Source organism: Hypomesus transpacificus, chromosome 4 (genome assembly GCF_021917145.1).
Source record: "Hypomesus transpacificus isolate Combined female chromosome 4, fHypTra1, whole genome shotgun sequence".
Lineage (NCBI taxonomy): Eukaryota > Metazoa > Chordata > Actinopteri > Osmeriformes > Osmeridae > Hypomesus > Hypomesus transpacificus.
The window spans coordinates 5,318,149-5,344,964 of record NC_061063.1 but is presented as its reverse complement, the minus strand read 5'-3'; the positions used below and the strand labels follow the sequence as shown (position 1 = coordinate 5,344,964).

At 41.8% G+C, this 26,816-nt stretch overlaps 2 protein-coding genes across 3 annotated transcripts; one reads left to right on the top strand and one right to left on the bottom strand.

The window, feature by feature from the left end:
• The first annotated feature begins 4,718 nt into the window (after positions 1–4,718).
• ndrg1a (N-myc downstream regulated 1a) lies at positions 4,719–17,612 on the top strand. Of its 2 annotated transcripts, XM_047018689.1 has the most exons (16): positions 4,719–4,823; positions 8,643–8,720; positions 9,139–9,174; positions 11,880–11,985; positions 12,293–12,413; positions 12,791–12,853; positions 12,980–13,040; positions 13,506–13,592; positions 13,768–13,824; positions 13,961–14,064; positions 14,258–14,320; positions 14,422–14,473; positions 14,843–14,890; positions 15,320–15,355; positions 15,674–15,725; positions 16,144–17,612. In XM_047018689.1, exons 2-16 carry the CDS (start codon positions 8,664–8,666, stop codon positions 16,401–16,403), a joined length of 1,203 nt encoding a protein of 400 aa, XP_046874645.1. In that variant the 5' UTR covers positions 4,719–4,823; positions 8,643–8,663; the 3' UTR covers positions 16,404–17,612. The 2 variants fall into 2 exon arrangements, with proteins under 2 accessions (XP_046874645.1, XP_046874644.1); XM_047018688.1 differs by lacking the exons at positions 4,719–4,823; positions 8,643–8,720; positions 9,139–9,174 and adding an exon at positions 11,046–11,173.
• Positions 16,836–22,364, bottom strand: ccn4a (cellular communication network factor 4a). The gene is made up of 5 exons (XM_047018702.1): positions 22,027–22,364; positions 20,072–20,357; positions 19,491–19,745; positions 18,871–19,064; positions 16,836–18,436 (listed from the first exon to the last, which is right to left on the bottom strand). Exons 1-5 carry the CDS (start codon positions 22,072–22,074, stop codon positions 18,134–18,136), a joined length of 1,086 nt encoding a protein of 361 aa, XP_046874658.1. The 5' UTR covers positions 22,075–22,364; the 3' UTR covers positions 16,836–18,133.
• Positions 22,365–26,816: the final 4,452 nt, after the last annotated feature.

Genomic DNA, 26,816 nt, shown 5'->3' with positions numbered 1-26,816 from the left:
CCATGCCAGCGATTATGTCGGTGACAAATCTCGTCAAAATATTTCATGTCGAAAATACTTATCGAAACAACGTCAATCTCGGCACCGCACTCTGTTGGATTGTAAAAAGGACACTAGCGAAATAAGAATTGTGCAGCGTGCCCGGTTCTTGAGACAACCGTTGGAAAACTCACTGTCCTAAAATCCTATACACGGGCAGATACACAAACAGATTTGTGTCATTATTCGAAAGATATAGCAGCACAACTTCGTCACCCCTGTATCACGAGTCAATTGCGTCATACCATGGCTGACTGTGTGTGGTCAGACTGGGCAGACGAAGTGTTGACTGGGTGAGCGGGAGTCCAGCCCACGTCAAATGCATGGGATTACCAATGACCAACGTATTACAACTGCCTCTTCCACCCTCTCTTCTTTCTTCCTTGCTTTTGTCCATCCCTTACCTCTCCACCTATCCTCTGCTGATTTATCAGCCAAGATAACGCACACACAGCCTTTCTGGCAATCATTCCGAAAAACGAATCATGCCTACACAGGTAGGGAGAAAGGGCAAATTGGGACAGAACACGATCTCCCCTCTCCATTCAGGAACCGGGTCGTTGTTTTTTCTAGATATTGAACCGCATTCTTTAGTCTTCATTGTTTGTCCGAGGATTACTTGCAGGTTTGTGGTTCGTTTAGCTCTCTTTATTCTGAGAGTAAATTGGCTAGCAGTAAAAGTAGTAAATTGACCTAGGCCAACAAAAAATTCCACACTCAAACTCTCATTATAGAGGCCTATACTGACACTATTCTAGAAAAAGCTTGCATGGTAAGTCTGTTTAAAAGTGGCCACATATGTGCACACATTTACTGAATTTCAGACACTATGGTACAAACAATTATATTACAGTAGAGTGTGTTGATGTTGTTCAAATAAGCGTATTTCCCAGAGATTTGACAGCGTGTTGGTTGACACATAACTTTGAAAGGATGACCTCCGAATACCATAAATGATGGACAAGAAATTTAATTCGATTACCCAAGAAGCATTGTATTCATTTATGGAAAGGATAAACAACCCGCGCACTGCTGTGGCCCCGCCCAATATCTCCCGGAGTCACGTTGCGCACGTCTTTCACGTCTCGGCACCACCTTACAAGTCATATAACTCCCACAGTAGTATCTCGTTGTACTGTAAATGTTTTTTTTTTTTTTTTGTGATCAGAATCAGCCTAATCCATTATGTCTGTGGCCATTTGCACAAAGGAACGAAGTGCGTGGCATGGATTTCAACAATGATCATAAAATACATATTTAATATGTGTAGGATTTAGCTATAGTAGCCTAAGAAACCGTAAATATGTCCTGGAAAACAGCGTATTCCACGTATACAATTAGGCAGCATCGTTCTTGGTACTATATAAACAACACAAAGGCATGAATGCCTCGAATGCGATCGATGTGTTGATAAACAATTACGCTACATCAAGAAAAGCCGTTACTTTGTCATAAGAAGGGATCTTTGCTTCACGACCTACTTCAGTGACCTTGTTTTGAGGTACAGAGCTGCGAAGGGGAACTTTTCCATACGATCCTATGACTTGAATATTTTGAAATCATTTACTGCCTACTCTCGATATCCATGCCAAGAAGTCTGACTCATTTTCTCTAAGCCAATCATTAACACTAGTCACCATTAAGTGCAATGTTATAACCATTGAACAACATGCACTTTACCCCTAATTTAAAACAGGTTGAAATGAATGTATAAAAGTCACCTAAATTCATTTGACTTAAGTTAAATAATTGGATTGAGGTCACAGGGTCAGAAGGAAAACAACAAATGCAGTTCTCCAGTTAACTTATCATCCCTTCATCACACGCTCTCTTTCTTGCTTTCTCTCTTTCTTTGACCCCACTCCTTTTCTATATCATCAGTCCCCTTCAATTGAACTAGTGTGGCTCCAGTGTAGATGGCATGCAGTTTATCCTCTTCAACCCCTGTTACCTTTTTAATGCAAACCTCTGGTACCCCGCCCCCCCCCCCCCCCCACACACACCCTCTGCTGCACCAACCGTCCCACTGTATCCTAACTCCCACCCGACTCCCACATGCTCATTCTTAGTGATTGCCCCCAGGTGTTTCACATCTATCCTTGCCTTTCCCCTTCTCCTGCCGTCCATCCCTCCCCCCACTGTGTAGCAGAGTGCCCCAGCTGTGTCCAGTGTTTAGATATACAGTTTTGTTTTCCCAAAATGTATAAACTCATTTTCCTGTTGCAGGGTACTGGCTAAAACAGCACCCCCCCACCTGTGACACAGCATGGTGTGTTATTTCAGTGCATTCTCCGACGTCACAGGACCCATCCCTTTAACCCTACCCTAGTAGCTGGCTGCTACTAACTTTTTGTTGTTGTCTGTCGACAATGTCTTTCAATAACATCGGATATGCAAAAGGGAATCTCCAAAATGTATATTTAGTTATAATTAAGTGGCATGTTTTGCTTCTGCATCAAATCAATATAAAAAACTAAGAGAAAAACTGGAGCTATTTTTTACCATTGATTTTAAGAGATCTGTTTGCTACCATTAGGTTCAAGATTTCCAAGATTTCTGTAGATGATATGCTAGTGTCAATGTTAGGTCAATGTTAGTTTGAACTTTGACATCTGTGCCCTCCTAGACCAAACAAACATTGTCCTGAAAAGTGGACTGTTAATGATTGTGCAGTCACAAGTCTTAAGAAAAAACCTGGACACCTGGTCATTCATTTTTTTCTTCTTCATGGTATCCATTAAGCCAAATTATTGAGATTTTTCGAGACTGAAATCTTTTGAACTAACTAATTGTGTATTGTAAAAAAATATAATCAAAAAGTTTATTTTACTTAAGAAACTGTTGTTTGATCAAATAAAGTAATCAAAGTTGATTTTATGTCAATAATAAACACTGACATCTCGTAAATAGGCCTTACGTACATAATCCAACATTTGATCCCTTTACACCATACTCTCCAGTTTATCCTGTCACAAACTGCAAGTAAAGTGTATGGCAGGTTTTTAACATGCATCCTGTAGTTTAACTACAGTGTCACAAATGTCTGACTCAGAAGCTCTCGTCATTCAGGCTTCCAGTCCAGAAAGACCAGCATCACATTGAAGCAGTAGTTATTCACAGATTGTGGTCACAGATATGTGTTTAAACTGTGTTCAATGATCCATAAGAAATGAACTTGGGGAAGAAGATGAGGATGGGAGTATTCAGTAGAATAGATCATGTGTAGGCAGAGAGGAGAGGCCTGGGGGGCCTGGAGCATACTTGGAAGCAAGCATTAGGAGAGATATTTTTAACATCCCCTGCAAACATTGTAATCAGACAGGTGAAAGTCCACAACTCTTATCAAGTTTTGAGGCACTTGTTGAACCAGATAGCCCACTCAACTTGACCCCAATAAAACCAACTTGCGACTAGCTCTGTCTATGAAACAACTTTCCACGTTTGAATCATATCAGATGATATTTGGTGCATCACTTTTGCCACTTCAGAGTAGTTTCACTGTTATCTTGAGACACCGCAAATCATACACTTTGTGGTGCTGCGTTGTTAGTGACTGTGTAAGATTAGCATAATGCTTATGTTTCACTCCAATGGGTCCATTGTTGGTGTGTTCCTGTTGAAGGGTTCACATTACATGACCACAGTAGGGACATTGTATTTCCACAGCAACCTTAGTCGCTTTAATACTACAATTTATTGGATTCATGACAATACTTAGTGTCTTTAACAATGGCATTTGTAGTATTGAGTGTATTGCTTACTTTCTACACAGTTTCTCCAGCCAAATAAACTAGAAAATATTCAGACAAAAGAGTTAGGGTTACTTGTAGGTTAATTGCATGGAAATACATGTTATGCAAGATAGAAAACCAACATAAAGCATTATCAGAAGTTTACAAATGCACACTTATTCGACACACACCCTTCAAGGTAATTTCAGTAGATACAACCTGTCACTTTTGAAGATTACTGACATAGTAGGTTTATTAAGCACAATTGATTGCAGTGGTGGATGGGAACTGAGCTGTGAAATTTACTTGGGATATATGCAGAACTGTCAAACGGGAGGGATGGGCCTCCCTTTGTACACACTTAAATAATTAGTGAATGTGAAGAAAGGTTGCTAGTTTGGCTACATTCCTGACTCTGACTACTGATTTAACTGCTGCAGCAAGGTTAGTGTTTCAGTGAATTTGTCAGGAAGAGGAGGTGAAAATACCACAGTGACTCTTTTCCCTGAGCAAGGACTGTGTGGAAATGTTAGGCACACTCCCATTCGAAATATGAGTTGCCAAAATTCCGGTACACACCCAGCCACTGTCTGATAGAAGTGGACCCCATTGTTGCAAATCACCCTTAAAAATACCTTTCACACTGAACTAAATAATCACGAATGCGAACTACTTGCCTACTATTTTTTCTTCGTGACCAAAATTATGGAAAATGTTTAAATCGAAAAGTTTAAAATGACATATGCCTACTTCAAGGCTTCAAACACATGGTCGACCTATTCATTTGTCATTCAAAAAGTTCCAGTTATTGTGTCATCAGCTGCCTCACGCAACCGCTGGACACAATAAACTGCAGTACCAAATCTAGAGACATCCAATAGCGAGAGCTGAAGGAAAAGTGGGCTGGGCTGCCCTCGGGCTTTATAAATTTCCCTGATACATCCGCATTTTGCTGCACGTAGTAAATAACCAGACACTTGTGAGACTCTTTACCACTTAAAAAGTTTTGAAGGACTTAGTTTGACAATTCGAGGAGACAATACATCTTTACAGGCAAGTGGTTTCATGTATCCCCTTAATTCTTAGTTTTTATTTAGTTTGGTTTGACCAATGTCTTTTGATAATTATATTTGCACACGTTTACCTTGTTCATTGTCAGTGCAATTGATATATTTGAAGGGTGTGTGCGCTAACATAGAAATTGCATGCACGTATCAGTTAGCACGTGATAAACTACGACCCAAACAGGAAGGTGATTTGTTTTGAACCATCTAAAAAGCACATCTGGACTTTTGCTTAACTATGAAGACGCGTTCTCAGTAGCTATACTTTGATGAAGCTCTCCAGTGTTCACCTATAGAAATGTATGTTTAGATTGTGGATTGTTGTGGACAAACAGGATTAAAAGACCCAAATATGTCCTAGAATATTGTGTTGAGCATCCATGGCGGTGAGCCAATTTACTGTAAGTGTTTTTGTTGGTGTTGCCATATTTTGCCTGAACTATTTAAAGCTTGTCTACTTTGTCTATATTTTTTACTTTCTATGGTTTCTAGCCATCATTAGATGCTGTGTTGGCAACATTTATATTTTTTGTAACCACAAAATAAATAAATTGGGTTGGCCCTCTCAAATCAATTTGAGCCTTTACCTCCTATAAGGCTTTCATCCCACAGTGTTTCTGTCGACACCAACCCTGGGTTAGACCACCACACCCTAGACCAGTTAGATATCCCCGGGATCAGTGTCTGCTCTTGTACCTACATTTTGATATCTTTTACAATCTCAAAATGTAGGTCTGTGTGGGCTTAGTTTGCTGGCCTGCTGCTGATATTTCAGAACTGGACGGATTTGACAGATTAAACAGAGTTTCCAAAAGATTAGGGATGCAATCATTGTTTCTACAGATGGACGCCACTCTTGGTTTGCTGGGTTAAACCTATATGAAGGCAAAGGGGAGGGTGGCCTTATTTCAAGCCCCTTATGAAATGCAGACTGGGATGTCCCACATGTCATCTCTATGTAAGGGCTTCTCACATAAACTAGGCGAGACAGAAAAGGAAGAAGCGGCTTTTTGATGTATATCCCTTGGTTACACAGATCTTACAAAATTGACTTAGAAACACAACATGCATTGTTTACCGACGAAGCGTGTGCAATGTTTTTGCAGTTTCCCGCTAAGCTGAGACGGCTATTACACCTGCTAATTGACTACAACATGCCATGACGGCTTACCCTTTCCTATAAAGCTCAGCATGAGAACACGTTTTTTGTATTTTTATGAGATACAATGATGATCTGATCACCAACGACAGTAACTGAATACAGTAACTTTGAATAAAAATAGCGCCCAAAATCGCTTTACCCAACATGCACATTATAAACAGCCACACTGTATGTGACTGTAAAACATGAATTTGTCTAGTTGTTTCTGGTCACCACCCTCATGCAATACACTGTAAAACCTGACAAATTAACTCAAAAGGTTTGATTAAATTAAGTGCTTGGAGCCCATTTTAGTTGGAATAACTCAACTTATATTTTGGTGATGTTGACTCAATTTATCCAGCTCTTCAACTCAAATGGTTCGAGGCAATTTGTTTTATCAAACTATTTTAGGAAATGTATCAAGCTTTACAGTGTACATGGATTACAGTTTCAAATAGATTATTTATTGCCCCCCACCCTCAATATTTCCTGGTTCTGGATTACATACTAGTTTCACTTCTGCAAAACTGCCTTGAATAATTTTGTGTTTTGTGTGAACAGTCAGTTCTAGAAAATGCAAGTGTAAAATATAAGATTAGAAGATGATTGGTTGGTTACTACATACAGCTTTTCTTATTGACTTTCTGTCTTATAGACATAATTGCGCTTGTAGAATGGTATCCAAGATAGACAGGACTATCTGTCAATAACCTGATGTTAAATTTGTCAGATCTAGATATACATCTAGAATATCATGATAGTATCTGTGTTAATGTTCATATTACACAGACTAGGCTACAGCAACTGAACTGTATTGCAATGCTGTGCTTTGACTTGGTAGGCAGTCTGTAGTATTTGAAATCCCATGAAATTCTTTAACTGAGTTGATCTTTTTGCAGTGGAGCTAATTTAGATTTTGGAGTACTGAATGTGCAAATCCTGCTTTTCTGGAAACTCCAGGCAGACTGGACCAATACGACTCAGCAATATGACCCAAGTCTGGTGTACACTACTCTGCACTCTCTTGTACTATCTGTAATACTATGTGCTGGATCTATATTCTATATTTGTTTTGAGTTCACTACTTGTAAAAGGCACACAATGTACTGTTATTCAACCTGATGGATCTCAATTAACTTTTCACAAGACTTAAATAAAAACAGCATTACTGCTTAGCCAAGAAAAGCTGCTCCAGGTAGGTTTTACAGACCTAGGACTCTGGTTGACACATGGCAGACCACAGAACATTTCCTTCTGGAATCATGTTAATGATCATTGAATTAGCAAGCCTGAGAAGATCCAGATGCACATGCCCCCCCCCCCCCCCCCCCCCTTCTTCTCTGATGCTGTACACACACACTCTTCTTCTGTGGGACTGGGAGTGACAACTGAGGTCAGGTTAAAGATTAGCCAGGTCCAAGGTCAAGTGTCACCATGTAAACAGTTGTCAACCTAGTTAGCATAGATGTTAGTTTGCTCAGCAGACTCAAGCCAGCCAACAGGTGGCCTCCTGCCTTTTGGGCTTAGAATGTCTGAACTCTTTTGTTCAGACATTTGTCTGAACAAGTCTGTCTACAAATATTAAGAACTTTTTAAATTCAGTCAAATGACCTGGATCCAAAATGGTTAAAATAGTTTCAGAACTTCCCTCACAAATTCCTGGGGGGAATTTCAGTGAGGGGGTTTGACCCTGACTCATCCAAAACAAAGAGTCTCCAGGGAGCCATGGATCTGGTGCCTCAAAGAGAAAAATGAAGCATTTGTTTGGTACTCCTCCGCTTCCTCCTCCTCTTCCTCTGTGCTATTGTGAGCAGCAGAGCAGGCTCTGGCCTCTGTTCTCATGCTCGGCACACCTTCTGGAATGGGGCTCAGATGACCTGGCCAGAGTTTCACCCACCGCGGCATTTCTATTATATTTTCATTTGAACCTGACCTCCCTCCACGTCTCCCTGAAGCTTGTATGCCGATCAACTAAGATGTCTTTTCTATCACTCGTTAACTTCTCTGATTTAGAGACCCACACCAGGATTCACTAGTAGATACAAACAAATACAGAGAGATAAACATCTAGGAGGAGGGTGAAAATCTCTTGTTAATGTCAGTCGTTTTCTGTGTGCACTGGCCACAAAGGCCCACCCCAGAGGAGGAGCCTGACCCTTAACCTTTAACAACTTTGGCGGCGGACAAAGGATCTGTTGATGTGATTTGATTTGCATGCACAACCAAGCTCACATTCGGGTCCAAAACGGCATCATGATCCCCAGCATGTGGAGTGTTGTGATTTCATTTCTCAAACTGTAGAAATGCCAAGTAGATTAGATGTTTTTGTCGGTGTTTACTTGTATAAAGCCTGGTTCACAGTGTTGTATGTCTAACTTGGCTCATGAACAAACTCAAAACCCCTTTACAACCTTTTGCATTGTAAGCTTTTGTGGCCATAAAGACAATATCCACGTTTTCTGTAGAAAACACTTACAAATGCGTTTTTTGCTGCAGTTTTGGAGGAGAGGAAGTTGATATAAATCCAAGTTTGTGATCGCAGTGAGCAGAGAAATTTGCCCATCTACTAAAACCGACACTGTTTGCAACTGGTTGGTCGAATGGAGATATTTTCCAGCTGTCAGTGTTATGTACAACATTAATATTTTCGTTTTAACTCTCCAGGCTTTCTCAACTGATAGAGAAATGGATGATATCCAAGTTGTTGAGTCCAAGCCCCTGCTTGTTGACAGGGAATTGCCGGTAAGTGAATGGAATTGAATGATTTATAAATAAGCATTCCTAGTTACAGACACTGTCCAATTTAGTTTAATCATTGTCATAATTTTGTATTTTTATACATAAGTCACATTTGATTGTATTGCTTGCCTGGTTACCAGTGTGGAACACTTTGGGCTCACTGTGTTCTGCTGCACCAGTGAAACTGAATCAATTGCACCTAAAGTTTTATCAAGAAAAATCATAGTGTTTGTGCCCAGCTCAGATTCCTGATGCGATACCTTATTCAGTCATCCCAAAAAGTCATGTATAGTTTATTTTGTATTGTATGTCACATGTACACTGTGGTTTATTTCTGAATGAAACCCCAGGATTTACAGTACTGTTAATCTCTATAGCCTTGGTTAACTTTACATCCTGTTTCTCTGCCCGTCCGTTTCAGGGCTTAAGGGAGGCTATACAACAACTGGTGATGAAGGTAGGTTCTCGCATCTGATGTTCTTGTAGATACACACAGCAGTACTGTAATCGCAAGAGATGGAGCTGGCTACTGTAAAGTGTACAATGTAATTTATAGTGCCCTCTTGTGGTTATTCAAACCAACCCTATGAACAATTAAAGCAATCAGAGCCATCACATACACAAACATGACATGCAATCAAACAGAGAGCGCTTTCATAAAATTCAATCCAACCTGTACTGCAGTATTTCCAGTGTAATGGTGTAAAAGTTGTGTAACAATGCAATAGTTGTGTCACAGTGTCTACAAACATGTCTGGAAGTCGGTTGACTGTCCTGAGGTTTTTGCTTGTAGTGTTAGAGTGCAAGTTGTCCAGATCAGCTGGGTATCTCTTGTGCAGCTTACCATCTCAGGATTAGAGTCCTCGCAGGTTTCCAGGGCAAACGTTTATGCCCTCCATGTGTCTTACTTAGAGCCTCTAGTGACGCAGTTTACAGACGAGCTCCTCACCTCAACTCCTCCAGCCATCTGGATGTGGCAACACAAACACAGACACGTCACACACACACACACACACACATACTGACACGTAGCCCTCATCAGTTATCTCTCCTAGTGAGACAGCATGTGTAAAGGGATTTGTGTATGTATACAAGGAGTAGTGCAGAAAGTCTTTGTTGTTTACTTCAGGTCATGCAAATAGGTTTTGTAAATGAGTTTGCCGGCTGCTGCACTCCTGCAATGGATCCTGGTGGAAGGAACAAGTTACTGCCATGACTGTATACCACACAGTATTTTATAGTGCTGCAAAGTACTACAAATAGGACTTTTACATTAAAAAACGATCTGATTGATAGAGCCTATCACTGGCCTTCCAAATAATTCTGGGTTGTAAGAGTATGATTGGTTAATGCCAAGTCATTGTCCTCTCACAGCATACCAGATACATCTTGCCATGTGATCCCAATAATACTTTACATTAATGTAATTCCTTCATATCAGAAGGGTTTAAGTTGTACTGTACTTTAAAGCCTAAGACAATTAACAATTTAAACAACATAGTTTAAGTATAAAAAAAATTAAAAAAAAGTTTGCTACTTCAAAGTAGCAGTAGCTGGTTCGTAATACTTTTTTGAAGTTGTTTCTTTTTTTCTGTACATTCTTGCCCATTATGGCTTGGCCAATCAAACACCCTTTTCAAACACGTTTCCTAATGTTTCATTGGTAAGAAGGGGAATCCAAACCTCTCGCTCCAAAGAAGTGACAGTCCGTCTTTGCGTGTTGCTGCATTATTGATTGTTCTCACAGCATATCAGATGCACATACCATGCGATCCAGATAATACTTCACATTAATGTAATTATTTCCTAGAAAAGGGCTTTAAGCTCAAGCATATTTTTTGTTGCTCTGAGTTCAGGAGACTGGTGATGTCCATGTTTCCGAGGCTAGGGCCGCATGAAATTATGTAGGATTGAATAATTGTTGTCAGCGCATCTGTGCGCTTCCAAATAACATATTTGTCTTTGAATACACCCTTAAAGACTATTATATTGTTCTTTTTTTCTGTACACTTTACAGTATATTGTTAAGGAAGTGAAAAGTAACCTATATAACATGAATATTTGTGAGAAAGCTTCGAAAGTCATCATGAATGCCCCAAACACCATGACTTGTATAGAACCTCGACAAATGAAATTTACAATACCCTGCTGGCTGACATTGGCTTATCCAATTTAAGGATCTCTTCAGCTAGAATTAGCTTGTTTTGACCAGCCTGCAAAGGCTGACGGGAGGTTCAGGGGCTTATGCACTGGTAAGCAGCATGGGTATAAAACACCGCTCCCAGACCAGTGCAGGCACTGAAGTACCTTCAGAGGCTTACCACTTATTGGATCTATATCTCAGAAGTACCACTACTACTATCGCACTACTTGTGAGCCACAATCAACAACCACTAGTAAACATGGTTCTGGAAGATTCTGACATGGACATGGTCATCCCTGAGATTGAAGTCACTGTAAGTCTGGCCCTTTTGCGAAACTTTTTAACAGTTTATGTTTTGCATTTTTGTGGAACTTCTTCCACACTTAACTTCAGATTTTGATGTAGTACCTTGGGTGTACAGCTGATTTTAAGGCAAATCTCAGTGCAGAGTTAGAATCACTTGTTGCATCTCCACAATGCTTAGGATAGTTGTATTGATGCAGCTACGGTTAGGGTTTTTTCTTGGGTTGATGTCAGGCAATATTGAGTGCATCGTGACCAGCTTCAGACACAAATGGTCTTAAACTGTCTAAACTCTGTCCCCACTTTCCCCCTTCCCACATGAGCCCTCATCTAGCAGAACCTGCCACCTTACCTACATCTTCACTGGTTATTGCACTGAATATTGTACAGATCAATCATAAAATGTTATAGATATATGTTGAGAGGTGCGCGACCAAGAATTGTTACAAATGGCAAACCTGAAACTTGGAGAAGGTTTGAAATAATAATCAATTGGGTTTTAAAAAGTTGAATGGGTGTCATGGATTACAGTTCATAAATGATTCAGGAAAATACATAAAACTGTAGCAGTCATGATAGAGTAAAATTACAGGAAGCACATTGTATCCCCCTTGTGTTTTGACAGCTGAATGGTGGTGTTCAGAGTTATGTTTTTTTTAAGGATTATTCTCTGAAACATTGTTGAGGACCAGCTAAGCAAGGTTTTGTTTTTCTAGGAGCATGATGTGGAGACTCCCCATGGAAGAATCCACTGCACCATGAAGGGGGTGCCCAAGGGGGATAGACCAGTCATCCTGACCTTCCATGACATTGGGCTGAACCGTAAGTCACACTATATAAAGATTCAGAGTTTTTCCCTTCCTGGTTATCAGTGTTAAATCTGTGGGTTTCTGCGAAGCTGTTTGTGGCATCGCTTATAGAAAGGGCTGTACAAATAAAGTTAGATTTTAATATGATCCCACCCAAGTTAGACTTTGAGAGAACAGCCCAGTCTCTATATTTGATTTCCCCCATCCTAACTTTCCCGTGGACTCTCCTTCTGAACCTAATGTACATCCTGCCCCAGAGTTAAAGGGGAGCCCTCAAACTACCTCTGTTCCACATCATTTACACCCTTGTCGTTTTCCAGACAAGACCTGTTTCGACTCACTCTTCAATCATGAGGACATGCTGGAGATCATGCAGCACTTTGCTGTGTGCCACGTCAATGCCCCTGGACAACACGAGGGTGCCAACACGTTCTCCACCGGGTGAGGGCATTCTTCTGGTTAGCATGGAATGGAGGCCAAGCTGTCTGTAACCTTTGACCCTTACTGACACAAACACACACCATAGGAGAGCCTGGTTAAGTTGCTACCTACTTTAAGACATAAGTTGATAACGCGTTCCCAGAAAGGGCAATGTGATTATCTCCAGCCCTTCGGATACCTTTGATGGTTCAGTGTTCATGACCATCTACAACCTGGTGGGACACCTCCTATTGGACCTGAATTGGATAGATAACCCATGGCAATAATAGATAAGAACATTGTAAGACCATAAAAGACTAGATGGGATGTTTTTGTAAAAACGATAATGTAATGTATGAAAGTACATGAGAACTCAATGTACTTTTTGTCTTTTTCAGGTATGAGTACCCATCCATGGACCAGCTGTCTGAGTCTCTGCCTTTGGTCCTTAAACATTTTGGGTAAGTGATCAAGCTAAATATCTGCCAAATGATTCTGTCCAGAATTGTATTCTGTACATTTCAGGAAGGTTTCCGTTTCTAAGCTGTAATTCGCTCTAAATGTTCCACTTTGTCATGTGACCACAGGCTGAAGAGTGTGATTGGCATTGGCATTGGAGCTGGAGCCTACATCCTGACCCGCTTTGCTGTGAGTTTGACATCCTCTTAGCTTTTCTTTTTTTCTCCATCATGCTCCACAATTATTACGTTTTTCAATTAAACAAGGATTACAGAACCTCCACTTGGTGCTGATTTTGGCAGAAAAGCTTTGCTTATTCCTCTAGCATGCTGAGCTAAAGTCTTTGGAATGTTCTAGAAGAGCTCAATAGCAACATGGGCCTCTGTGGGAGGGGGGCTGTCTTTGTGGGGGGTTCTCTTTGTTGATACACAGCTGATGCACACTTTCAGGATATCTTAACTCTTTCCTAAGCCTCACGGTCATTGACCCTAGACGTTTACGTAATAATTGTCTGAAGCTTCTCTCAGACATGCAATTTCAGTGCTAGATGTAAATACATTTCACCATAGACAAATATCCGATAAAGCCTTGCCAAAGAACTTTATGGAACTTTCACGTTGGTTTAATTGGAATGTTTTTGTTTTTGTGTTGCAGCTTGACTACCCAGCCATGGTGGAGGGGCTGCTCCTTATCAACATCAACCCATGTGCTGAGGGCTGGATGGACTGGGCAGCACAAAAGGTAATCACCAAACCACATACCTGCTGTGCACATACCTGTCCACAAATGCAGAACCAGTAAACTCGGGTCCCTACAATGCCATTGGCCTTAAAATGTAATTTACAGTACAATCTTGCAAGTCTGTTAATAATTGACAGTGAGAAATGATCATGTTTGTCTTCCAATGTCCTTGCAGATCACTGGCTGGGCCCACGCCATGCCTGACATGATCATCTCACACCTGTTTGGAAAGGTAAACCTTCTGATGCTGAACCCACATCACATGACTTTCTACCGCTGTTTACTGTAATATGCATCTCCGGTTGGAGAGCACGTTGCTATGACGATTATGTCACAGAGTGTAATCCCTGCTTGTTGGTTGTTTACAGGAGGAGATCCACAACAACCTTGACCTGATCGCCACCTACCGCCACCACATCACCACCGACATGAACCAGTTCAACCTGCAACACTTTGTCAAGTCTTACACCAGGTACATACACAATCTTATTTCCCTTCTCCACACAATACACCACATACACTATGTGTCTACTCTGCCCAGTCAAGCCTAATCAAGTGCTTCATTCGCACTAGGCACATCCAGTTCCATAAATAATCCTGACTAGAGTTACTTTATTTATGTGATGGTTTTAGCTCCCCCAACAACCCTGTGTTTACTCCTACAGCCGAAGGGACCTGGAGATTGAAAGGCCAATCCCTGGGGGAAGTTCCACCGTCAAAACTCTCAAGTACGTTTCTCACCAATCAGAAAACCCCTTATGTTTGATAGACACAAATTGGCTATATTTCCCACGTGTGAAATGAACTGACCATTCTGCCCCCCCCTCAGGTGTCCTTCTCTTCTGGTGGTTGGGGACAGCTCTCCAGCGGTCGATGCTGTGGTACGTGCAAGCCAACCCTCTTTAGTGCTTAACCCTTTTCAAGTCATTAAGATGTGTGGCTGCACAGCGCAGAGTAATGGTGTGTTCGATTTTTCCATTCACCAAGGATAACGCAAGGTGTTAGATACACATCTCAAAGTTGACCTGTTTTACCTGACTTGTTTTAGACAAAGGGTTATTTTCTTTTTTTAATAAAACTAAATACCAAACATCTGTTATTTAGCACAGTGGTTTGAACACAGTACCCATGTAGGTCTATAAATGTATACTGAGTTTAGGATTAAAGCCCTACAACTGCAATACATGCTTTGATTGTTCAGTTAAATGTTTGTCAGTCGTTGCTCATAGAACTGTTCTTTGCACCCATAGGTTGAGTGCAACACCAAACTGGACCCGACTAAAACCACACTGCTCAAGGTAAGTGTCCTCTGCCGCTATCTCATTAATGGTTATTAATAACTGGGCTGCTGATTAGAGTCCTGTAGCTCAGCACTAGTGGGTAACTGATTAACCTGTGCTGGGTTCACTAAGACCACCAGGCTCAACCCTCAGGCCCTGGCCTGCCCCGGTAGGCCCCAGTTCACACTGACCAACCTGCTTATCTAGGTCATATGTGCCCTCAGCCTAAACTAACGATGCCATTAAAGTCTTGAGACTGGCATTTTAGTGGGCGCTAACTGTCAAGAGGCTAGTGGAAGACTGCAAGGAGCATTGCCTGTTGGGAACAAAGTGTAAAACAATGGCTGTTGAGTTGTAATGAGGGGTAATGGAGAGTGACCATGTTTGGCTGTTTGTGTTATTGTACCAACTTGCATAATAACACTGTTTCCCTCTTTCCCCCTTCAGATGGCTGATTGTGGAGGCATGCCCCAAGTTGACCAGGTGTGTTAATGCCCTTCTTAACTCTTGTTTATGTGTTCAGGCAGGATGGGACAAGATGGGAAGGGAAAGGGGGGGCGGGGGGGGGATAATGATCGGGGTGGTGGGAGGGGGCTATGCCCAGCTTCACTTAAGAGCATTAGCGCTAGCCAACAAGCCAACGAGGGTAGCAAGTATTAATACCCAGCCTAGCACCTGCTATCAGCAGCTGCTGTTTTTTTGCCCTCAGTATCACTAATTCTGGGAAACAGGACTGTGTCGGTCAGTGGAAATGTAAACAACCCTGGATGACAACTCTCTCTGTGTTATTGCTCTCTCTAGCCTGCCAAACTGACAGAAGCCTTCAAGTACTTCATCCAAGGCATGGGATACAGTAAGTACACACTTATCTTACAAGTATGAACCTACCGATTAACATGGAACGCTACTTCCTTCCAATGTTTAAATTGAGGCATGAAAGGCACACATTATGATCAGTGAGATGTGAATCATGGTACATGAAGACACCCAGAAATAAACATCTTCGGATTATGTGTGAAGGGAAGCATGTCTGACACCTAGTGGTGAGATTAAAACCTTCACCTGCAGGCTTGATCAACATTCTGGTGCCCTCGTATCACTTGAGGCACACTGCTCTCCACATGCTCCGAATGATAACTTATTAAAGATGCCTAATAACCTATAATCCAAAGCCCATCAAGAATGCAGAAGAATGGCACTTTGATGTGATCCCACCACACATGTTTAGAATTAGAATGACTAATGGAGGTATTTTCCTCTTCCTTTCCAAGTGCCCTCCGCCAGTATGACCAGACTGGTTCGTTCTCGTACCGCCTCCGGTTCCAGCATTACCTCCTTTGAAGGCAATCGCTCCAGGTCTCACACTGGTGACGGCAACCGGTCTCGCTCTCACACCAACGATGGCAACCGCTCGCGGTCCCACACTAGTGATAACCAGCGCGGCCGCTCCCACACAGACGCGTCCATGGACGGCTCGGGCAGCCGCAGCACAGAGCCTGCGGTTCTCAAGTCCACTGAAGTGTCCTGCTAGGCTGTGACCCCCCCCCCCCCCCCTCTACCACCTCACCTTGTGACCTGGTGACCTGTCCCATGCCCTGGGGGTCCTTCTGCGGTGCCACTAACCCCACACACACTCTCTCACATGCATTTGTACATACACACACTCTCTCACATGCATATACACACACGCACACTCACATACACACGCGTCTTTGGATTTTGCTATTTCTACTGATCCCTGTAGGACATTCCAGACAGAGAAAAATAGACCTGTTTCTCCACTTCACTAGTCGGGTGACTATCTGGGTTTTAGGGGCAACACCGTATCAGAGAATATTGGTGAAAACTGTGGGTGTGAGCGCATGCACAAGCTTGTACATTTCAGTCTTTTTAATCTCCTATTTTATCTGTTTATTTTTTTCTTCTTTTTTGGCTCTATTCTGGCTGTGGTTTTTTGTTTTTATTGACACAGCTTTCTCAAATATATGATCAATTCTGTCTGACTGTGACTGTTTATCATTAACTTTTCTTTTCGTTGTGTAATTACTGTGTATATGAAGGAGTCTTTAGACGTGGAAGAGAGGCAGGTGAAAATGGCAGTTTTCCTTCTTGAAACTAGCTGTTCTATCTTTGAAATGAAGGGACAGAATCAATAAGTATCATGTATAGAAAATTCTTCTGTTTTACAGTGTGATCCTTGTTGTTTCACAATTGTTTTTGTTCTTTAACTATTTTTGTTCAAGATCAGTTCATTTAAAATGGTTCTTGATTCATTTGTTACTTGTCCCTGTCAAACTCTCAAATCAAAACGATTGTAGAAATTCCATAAGAACGTGCTAGGCCTTTTGCTAATCCAAAAAGAAAACTTGCATGATGCTTTATTAATCAATCACAGCATCAGGCAAAAACACATTTTAATACACATTTCTTTTTCTATGATTATTTCTATGCAATTAAGCACAACAGAACAAACATGTGCCATCAAATCCTACGCTGCAGACTTGATGCTCCTTTGAAACAGTGGTTTAGAAAGGGTAACAGTAATGTATCCACATTTATTGAAGGATGATTAGCCATAAAGCTTTAACCACCTTGTACTTGTCTAATCCTTCTTGTACTTGCACTACACCAGCTTTGAAGACCAATACAAACATAGCTTTGTAAAGATGCACAACTGACTAATGCTGTAGACAAAGAAGCATGAAATAAATTGCATAACGGTTTGTATTTATTAAAAAAATTGAAAAAAATTAAATAACTTGTAACTGACCCTTCTGTCTTTATTTCCCAATTGTTTTTGAGTGTAGCTATGAAATCTGCTTGGTCTTAACACCTCACCATCTCTTAAAAGGTAAATTCATTTCACTAGCTCTGAAACTACTACATCAGTTAGCTACAAGATTTTATAAAAGGTTTGTCAATATTTGTCAGTAATTTAGTATTACAGATGTACATAAATAAATAAATCCCAAAATTATTCTTACACTTTACTGGTGAGCTAGTATTGTCAAAGCAACCTGCATGGTGCTCTGATTTGAAGACGGCATGTTTTACAAACCTTCAGTTTGTAATTATATTTAGAATGATATTTTATTAACAATTTTCCATTAGGAAAACAACTGTAGAAAAATCCCATTGTACAAAAAATACTTGCAAAATATTGCACAAAATGCAATATATCACATACAACTGAAAACACAAAAAGGACCCCTCCAAATGTAAAATAGTGGGTAGAGCCCTAACGAACAGGATTGACATCCCTCAGTTCGCAACCCCGGGGTAACCATAGTGACTCTCCAGCTCAGCAAATATATCATTGGGGTTTCTGCAGCTCAGGTTGCAGAAGCAGGCCTGGATCCACATGAGTGGCCATGTAAACACAGCTCCGCTGGGACACTGAAACTCCACCTGGATGGTCTTAGACTTGTAGGGGATGCAGCAACGCTGGTCTGAGGGCACACATACACCACAGTACTTGGGCTGGTAGGCCTTCCTGCTGATGCAGCCTGAGAGAGTGAAGTTGGCTGGCTCCTCCCTGTAGATGTGCAGGCACTTCTTCCCTGGCTGGCGGGGGTGGGGCGGGGGTGGGGGGAGATAAAGAAGAGAGGTTTGATTAGAAGCTCTCACCGATGCATTCAGAATTAGTTTGACATATGTGTCCTCTGTCCTTTTCCTGCCGGCTCTACCAGCTGAGACCAGAGGTTGGCACAACAACCACATTACCCAGACTACCCCCTGTTCAGACTATCCATGTGTTATCAACTGCAGTTGGGTTAATAGGACCAGCTGGGGGAGATCAGTGTTGGGATTAGTGAGTCGGTATGAGACTGTGCAGTTTGGTCTTTTTAACAAATAATTTACGAGGATTATGGAGAAAGAAGGGGGCAATTTAATGGAACCATGTCATACACCGAAACAACAAACATGACAGGGCAAGGAGTTGTGTGTGTGTGTTTTGTGCATTTCATGATGACAGTGCATGTACAGGATTGCTGTACCTTGATGTGCTTGGTGATGTCCACATTGCAGGGTCGTAAATTGCAGAGGCGTGATTCTTGGGTCATCTGGCAGCGCTCGTTGGCGTTGGAGATCCTCAAGGACAGTCCTCTGCCACATGTCTTTGAGCAGGGGCTCCAGGAGGTAGTCTGGGTAATGCAGTTATTATGCCAGCTCCTGGTCTCAGCTGGGAGAGCTAGTACAAAGAGGGGGAGGGACAGAATTTAGATACTTAAAACATTCTAAAACATGCATCTGTTCTCTTTGTGTAAGAGTGCAGCTGCTATTTGTATCCCTCAGTAAGACAAACATCTACTTCATTCAAGTTTCCCTCTGGCTTGGTGTACTTGGACTATGAATGGCTGGGGACTTGAAACCTTCCAAAAATAATAGTATGACAGGAAAGGCTTTGGCTAATCCTAACAAACACACCCTAACTTCTAATTCATCCTGGACTTGAAACTCTCTTGCACCATCTTATCCAGAATCATACATACATACCACACACACTGATCTGAAACGGAACGTTAGCCAAAATCACCACTGTAACTTTGCGTATATGTGCTTATGTCATGTGTCAGCGAGTTGATGTTCCATGAGCCTGTCTGTCCCCACATCCTACCTTCCACGGCGTGTCGTGGGTTGGTCTTGCGCCCCCTCCTGGCCTCATCACAGATCCACTCCTCGCAGCAGCGCCCAGGGAGCTTGACCCGGCGGGGCGTCTGACACCACACCCGCGGGGGCTGGGACTCGTTGCAGAGCGCCACGCAACCAATGGCGCCATTTACGCAAACACACTGGTACTTGCAGTTGGGCTTGAAGCTCTGGCCGTTGCGGTAGATAACACCATCATGCTCACAGCCAGTGCCAACCATATCTGGAGAGCAGGGAGGAAGGCACTCACAAACCATAGACACAGAGTAGCAGGACAGACTATTCTTAAATAAGGAATAATATTCTCCAATTCAAACTAAACTAAATATATCATTAGACATTAAAAACCAAAAAAATATCCTAAAGTATTTAGACTAGATATTTCGTTTATTCAGTCAGTTAGCTTCATCTTTTTGGCATGTTAAACATGATACAGTATCAAACAGTAATATTACAGTACAATATGAATGTGCTAGTTGTTTTAGTTGACTACACGTCTACTCGTCGTGTTCAGGTACAGGTTAGGGTGCGTTGGTGAGTGACACTTACATGCACACACTCCTTTTTCGTACCTAGGCTTGTCAGAGCTGTAATCACAGTACAGTCCCTTATGGTAGTCACAGGTGACTGCCTCGTTGCACTCCTCTCCCATCTGCCTGGCGCAGGTCCTACAGCACTCACAGCCGTCCATGAGGAGGCTGACCCCAGGCGGGCAGGAGGGGGGGCTGTGGGGACACTGGCATGGCCAATGGCAGTACTGCGTTCTGTTGTAGAGCTCGGTAGTGGTGGGGAGCTCGGCTGGGGTCGCCACGGTGGTGGAGGTCTGGGAGTAGGCCTGGGGAGGGAACAAAGCAAGGGGGGTTCATTTTATTGTGCCGTGCCAACCCTAACCCTTCTAAAGGATTACAGCTCTGATTTCTCTGTGATGTGCCCTGCAACAAGGGTGTGCCCTTAAGATATTTAACCATTTATGAATATGAAATATATCTAACAATAAGATTGAAGGGTTTAGTAACTTCCTCCTTGGTGTTTTTGAGCTCATTCAAAGAATACTGTAGAGGCCTGATAGTTTTGACATGTTCACTTGGTACCTACCAAATGTCTTCAACAGCTGCAGCAACAATATGCTTTCAATATGTCAGGCGTCTCTCCCTGTATGAATTGCCTCGATAAACTAATGTGCTCTCAAGCCAGGATAAAAAACAGGAGTGTTACTGCACTTGTGAACAGATGTTTTTTGTGAACAAGCCATAGGGGACTGCTTAACAAAATAACAGACAAAGGTTGCCAGGTTAGTCTTGGAATAGTATTTGAATAGTATTTTGAGTCCCTTCAGAGAAAACAGGACAGCCTTCTGAGTCATCTGTGCATCAATAACTTGACTTGTGGATTTGTATCTGTATTTTGAGATTTGTAGCTTATTTTCAAGAAACAGTATGTATTTTTGTTTTAAACATACAAGGTGATGGGTTAAGGTTAGTCTGACCTTTAGTTAGTCTGACCCATATTTGGCAAATAATGTAAATTAGCTTAATATTGTCATGCCACCGAGGTCAACTTCTGGGGATTTCTGTCTGCTGCCATTACCTGTTAATTCCACAATAACAACAGGGTCAACCACGTTTACTGCAGCTACAGTAACCTACAGCTACATTTTACTACAGCCAATTTAGTAGGGGTTTAACAATCGAATGATTTCAATCATTTTAGTTCGGGGGGCATTGCAATTTCTCAATATCACTTCAAGTATGCCTAAGGATATTTTCCTCGTGGCTTTATTGAGAAAATAATAGGATTTTATAAGGTATTAAGTCAACCCCCGATAGACCGTTTAATATCCGAACCTTTTTACTTTGTAAGTGAGGTAACAGGTTTTAGACCTTTGCACAGCACATTTAGATTAATTGACCCATTCCATCGACCCCTAAATAAATATAGGTCTCGTAGACTACCTATGTGCCTTTTAATGCGTGGCAAATCGATTACATATATAGTGTACAGGTCCACAGTACAATAGCCTACATAAGAGAATAGTAAATATATTTCTATGAAAAATAGAAAAGACCGTCGTCCGTCGAACTCAACTATTATACAAAAATGTAAGCCTGTCAGGAAAAGCCTCGTGGACCAGAACTAAATGATTGAACGTCCAATTAAAAAGTGAAACGTGGAAACTATCCCTGAATAACCACAAGGAGGCAACTCTATACAGCAATAAAACCACAGGGAGCCGACTGCACGGCAGAAAGTTTCAAAGGAGGTGACATTATTGTTTGAAATATCGTACCAAGACCAAGACCTATTGTGCGACATTTTAACACATAAAAATAAAAATTAGTTTGCCAAGATAGGCTAACTGCACCCCGGAGGACATGCTTTTCTTTGATCAAAATTTACACACGTTAGTCACATGACAACGAGACTATTATTTTAAGAAATAGCAGAATTGGGTTTCTGTCAGGTTTGTCTGAGATAATCTACTAGTCTAATGATGCAAGTCTCACCTGTTGCATCCCGGCTGCTATGATAATCCACACCAGGAGCCAACTCATCACTGATTAGGAGTTGTAAATTCATCGAGTCCAGAATTAGTCCCTTACTAAAAACAAAATAATTTGCTGTCCATAAGTCTCCAGCATTGCAGCTGTGTGGCTGTCATCTCCATGAGCGCTGTCTCTGTCTCTTGAAGGGAGATGATATTAAAACCTCCGTGGTGCTGACGTCAGGTCTAAGGACGAACCCCGCAGTTTTCCCTCTGGCAGTCGGTTCTACTATTTCCCCTACGCTCCACTCTCTCCCGCTGCTCCTCACGCGCGTGAGCCCGCCCTGAAATAAGGCAACCACCGGTGGCTGAGGCGTGTCTGGTGAGCTGCGATATCTATCACAGCATAGCAAAACATACAGGTGTTCTTCGATATAACGACATGCATAGGCTGTGGTGCAGATGTTTCAAATACAACTAGAAACGCCGAGAATGAATCCACTTTCCAAACATTTTTATATAGTGCCATGCATATTGAGAAGTCGCAGCCTAAGCACGATATGGAAAAGGTTCACTGGATGTGAAGCTAGGGCGTCAGATGGCTGAGCGGATAGGGAGTCGGACTATTGATCAAAAGGTTGTTGGTTCGATTTCGGCCGTGCCAAATGACATTGTGTCCTTGGGCAAGGCACACAAAAACAAAGTCAAGTATTTTCTTTTAACTGTCGGGCTGTCTCAGCCTCCCCACATCGCGAAGGTTAAAATAAAATGCTTTTTATTTGTTTTTGTATTGGGTAAAATGGTCGCAACACAACGATGGTTTGTTGTGAACCTTTGGGTCATGTGACCCGAAGGCAGCACAAGGGTTAAGTGAACTACAATTGTAGTTTGCAGTAGACTCAACTTCAAGGATTGAAATTCATTAGGTTGTCTGTTTGTCTGGCTGGCTCACAGATGTTCAATCAAAATCACACTGATGTCATGTATTTTCATGTCCATTAGGCCTATTACTTACCAAAAATCCAGCTTTAAATGGTTTTGTTGTTAGATGACATAATTGTCTATTTTTGGCCTACAAAAATGCCAGTGGTTTACAGCTGCTACTTTGGAAAATGGCTGAAGGCAAAACAATGTGATTATTTGAAAAGCAGTCATTACACACATGTTGAGCTCACATACGCTCCAACAAACATATTAATTTCTCACTTCAGCCACAATTCAACACAGTGATGAAAACCCTCTTAAAATTGGACCCTCATCTGTTATATTTGTCTGATGCAATACCTGGAGTAAAACACCAGGTACAGCCACATACAATTACATTTACATTTAGTAGACACTCTTACCCAGAGCGACTTACACTTTCCCTACAGTAAATTCTACATTTTAATATAAATTTTAAATGATTCTGCTTGTTACAAATGTATTGCACTGGGTTACGTTATGAGTAACAGGGTAATTACGCTGCTTGTCCATCCAATTCAATAGGCTACACCTGTACATTAACTTATGTTACAAGACTAATCTTTCAATTTAACTGTAATATTAATAGATTGATAGATTTGATGAATTAATACTACTATAAATCAGCAGTTTGCTCAGTTCCTTCTAAATAAATAAAACCTGCAGTTTCCCCTGTGTTTACATGTTTCTACTCTCATTATTACAACTAGCCTACTAGTAGTTGTAACCTCAGAACACAGGCTGCATACTGTATATGCCGATGTAAAAATGGTTGAAGGTTAAAGTTTGTCATTTTTTTCATCCTCCAACCAACATCAGTATTTAGAGAGCAAGTCTGTAGCATGTATAGCTGTCTGAAACAGGTTGTGTATTGAGAGAGTATATGGCAATCTTAGCTCAGTCGTGTCCAGTAATTACAGTCTTTATATAGCTAGCTGTGGTCAGGGACACATGGGCAAGGAAAACATTTGGTATAGGTCCCATAGTTTGAGTCTGCAGGCCAAAAGTGGCTAGCTATACCAGAGCAGACATCACATGGTGACCGTTGTTTACACAGAACGTCCTCACCTGTTGCACTGTAACTGTATCACATGGTGACCAATGTTTACACAGAACGTCCTCACCTGTTGCACTGTAACTGTGAGCTTGCACAGGCTGACACTGTGACACTCATTATAGCTCAATTACCTTCATCAGTAGCTTCAGTATGGCTGCGGAGATTGTGAAGATTTGACTGATTGCGATAACGGTTAGTACAAGTTTAATTCTGTTTAATTCCATTCTTTACAAATTTTCCTTAAACAATGCTAATTATTTATCTTATTGGCTCTGAAACCCAAAAGCAAATAATACACTTCTAATCGGCCATAAAATGTCCACAGGCTACACCCATTTGAAGGTTCCAGAATGGATTGCATGTTATGCTCACTTCACGCCATGCACTGACTGAGGTCCAAAATCCATCTGACTTTGACAGTGACGCTAACCAAGACTGTTACACACAATGATGCTATGATGCTAACAGGCAGGATGCACCACTTGCTTCAAAATGCTACGCTAGCTGTCATTCCACACTTCATCTTAGTTTGGTTAGAGCTGCTTCTGTTCATCAGATGTCCACTGTTTATACAAGAATGACTAACAACTGCTATAAAAACCAGTGGTCCATAAGAATTACTCAAAGATCACAGCCAGCTTTATGTCACACTGAAAACCACCCTTGTCCTCTCCATGGCCTTAAATGCCAGGCACTGGCATGTATGGAACTGCAAACTACACTAAAGGGCGTGTGGTAAAAAATCAGTCAAAATACCCCCCACCCCCACTACCAGTACTATCCAGTACACACACGTATACGCACCCAAACAAACACACACATACAAAAAGTGGTCACCAGCTGAGATGAATATCTTTCCTCCTGATCTAGGCATTAAAGGGCAACAGTAACTCTAATGGACTTTCTTGTCAAACCTAACACATTGTGTCTTTATAAAGCATTCCACGCTTTGTTTGTCTCTAGAGTTTTTGGCAGGCAAGCGGTGACATACACAAAAGAAGGGATTTAGGAAGCTGCCAGGTTCTACAATAGCAAAGCTCTCCTACAGCACACTAAAGGTCTGTCACAGACTCCATACTGAACAAAAACTGTCTGTTTGGGCACTGGTGTGTGTGTATGAAAACCGTTGCTATCCTGGTGAGGTGTGTTACGTTATAGAAGCTTTAGCAGTTAAATACAAGCTGAATGTCAGCCGTACATCAATCATGGGGTATTTACACACAAGGCTTTAAACAATATGTTTTAGACATGTTCAACACATAAAACTCAGAGGATGTGAATCCTAAAGCAAGTCTGTGATTGAATGAGTTGTCAACATTCACCTTAAATGTACCAAGCCCAGCCAAACCAATCATTTTTCTAGGATGCCTGCATTCACCCCTAGATGTGATTTAACCTGGGAACATGACTCTTTAGCTAAAGGAGTTTCCATTACAAGTCAATGACTGGTACTAATTTATGGGCTTCTAGGTTTCCTGAGGCACTACATTGTTAGAGCTTTCAACAACTACTTATCACAATCTCTTGTCAGCCTGCAGGTATTCATCTGAGTGGCAGAGGACAATAACCTCTAAGTGTTAGCAGCCACACAGTCACCATCACTGTTGTCTCTACCCAACTTCCTCTAATCCTGCCTGCTTGAGGGAAGAAAAGCTTTGGATTTCTGAAGTTGACTTTTTACTTCTTTCCGCATTGCCTATTGAAGATATTGCGCAAACTGAGGTAAATTACCAGTTTCCAATGTTGTGTCATGTTTGAAATGTTTGAAAAATAGCCACAAGATGCCTGAAATTTATGTTGTTTATCTGATGAGTTTTTTTGGGGGGTGGGGAGGAAACCAGAGGGATGCAGAGACACAAAGTATTTGCTTCCCTGTGCGGTCCTAACTATCTCACATCTGCTCTGAGTAATGCCAGAGGTGCTTCGGTGGATGGAGGGGAGTCTGGGATCCATCATGGCTGACTTGGATTCTTTCCCTCCCAGAGCCAAAAAATAGGATTTGGCTGAGCTCTCGCTGGAGAACCCACAGGAGCCAAAATTACTTTAGTCCAAAGGCCGCCAGTCTTACGCAATCACAGGCCCACTGAGACAGTTGAGACTTGGCTCAGCGTGGTTTATTAGAGGGAAGTAGACATGCCTGGATTGCTGCCCATGGCAGACCAGTGCTAGCTGGTGAGGTGTATTAGCCATTTAGAACCCTAGTATGACAGTGACAGGCTGTGTTAGTAGATTAGAAGCAGGTCAATTTAGGAGAGACATATTGACCCCTAATAGATGTCTATGACCAGATGAATTCCACTGTTGAGAACATCGGCCAGGAATTTGAGGAATGCTTCAGAATGGTAGGTATTTCCATCTTACTCTGGATTTTTAATGATAGTTGCATACGCAGAATACCATACCAGATATGGGCAGAATGCCGTTGACACAAATGTTTTTTCAATCTTGCTTGATATAGTTCATGGACAACCAACCCTAAGAGTCAAACATTATGGAGAACAAGTCCAAACCCAACAGAAGCTGAAGCTCCAACATGAATCTTCCTGCCTCCTGAGGTCATGCTTACTGACCTAAAGTTCATTGGGCTCACCTCTCCATGCCCTCCTTGACAAGTATCTCATGACTGTCCTATCATGACACCTTCTAACCTGCACAGAGATAAGACCAAAGTCTAGAGGCAGTTCCCCCATGGGCACGCTCAGACAAAGATGCCAAAACCCAGCTGTATGCATCATTTCCTGTCGGACCTCCACACCTGTCATATATAGATAGGGATAGGGAGTCAGATGGCT

Excerpts from the sequence above, each read along its gene's own strand:
- ccn4a (XM_047018702.1), bottom strand. The coding sequence starts at position 22,074 with ATGAGTTGGCTCCTGGTGTGGATTATCATAGCAGCCGGGATGCAACAG. Across the intron at positions 20,358-22,026 it reads TAGCAGCCGGGATGCAACAG|GCCTACTCCCAGACCTCCAC; the intron begins GTGAGACTTGCA and ends TTCCCTCCCCAG. Across the intron at positions 19,065-19,490 it reads CCCACGACACGCCGTGGAAG|CTCTCCCAGCTGAGACCAGG; the intron begins GTAGGATGTGGG and ends TCTTTGTACTAG.
- ndrg1a (XM_047018689.1), top strand. The coding sequence starts at position 8,664 with ATGGATGATATCCAAGTTGTTGAGTCCAAGCCCCTGCTTGTTGACAGG. Across the intron at positions 13,593-13,767 it reads TGGACTGGGCAGCACAAAAG|ATCACTGGCTGGGCCCACGC; the intron begins GTAATCACCAAA and ends ATGTCCTTGCAG. Across the intron at positions 14,891-15,319 it reads CTAAAACCACACTGCTCAAG|ATGGCTGATTGTGGAGGCAT; the intron begins GTAAGTGTCCTC and ends TTCCCCCTTCAG.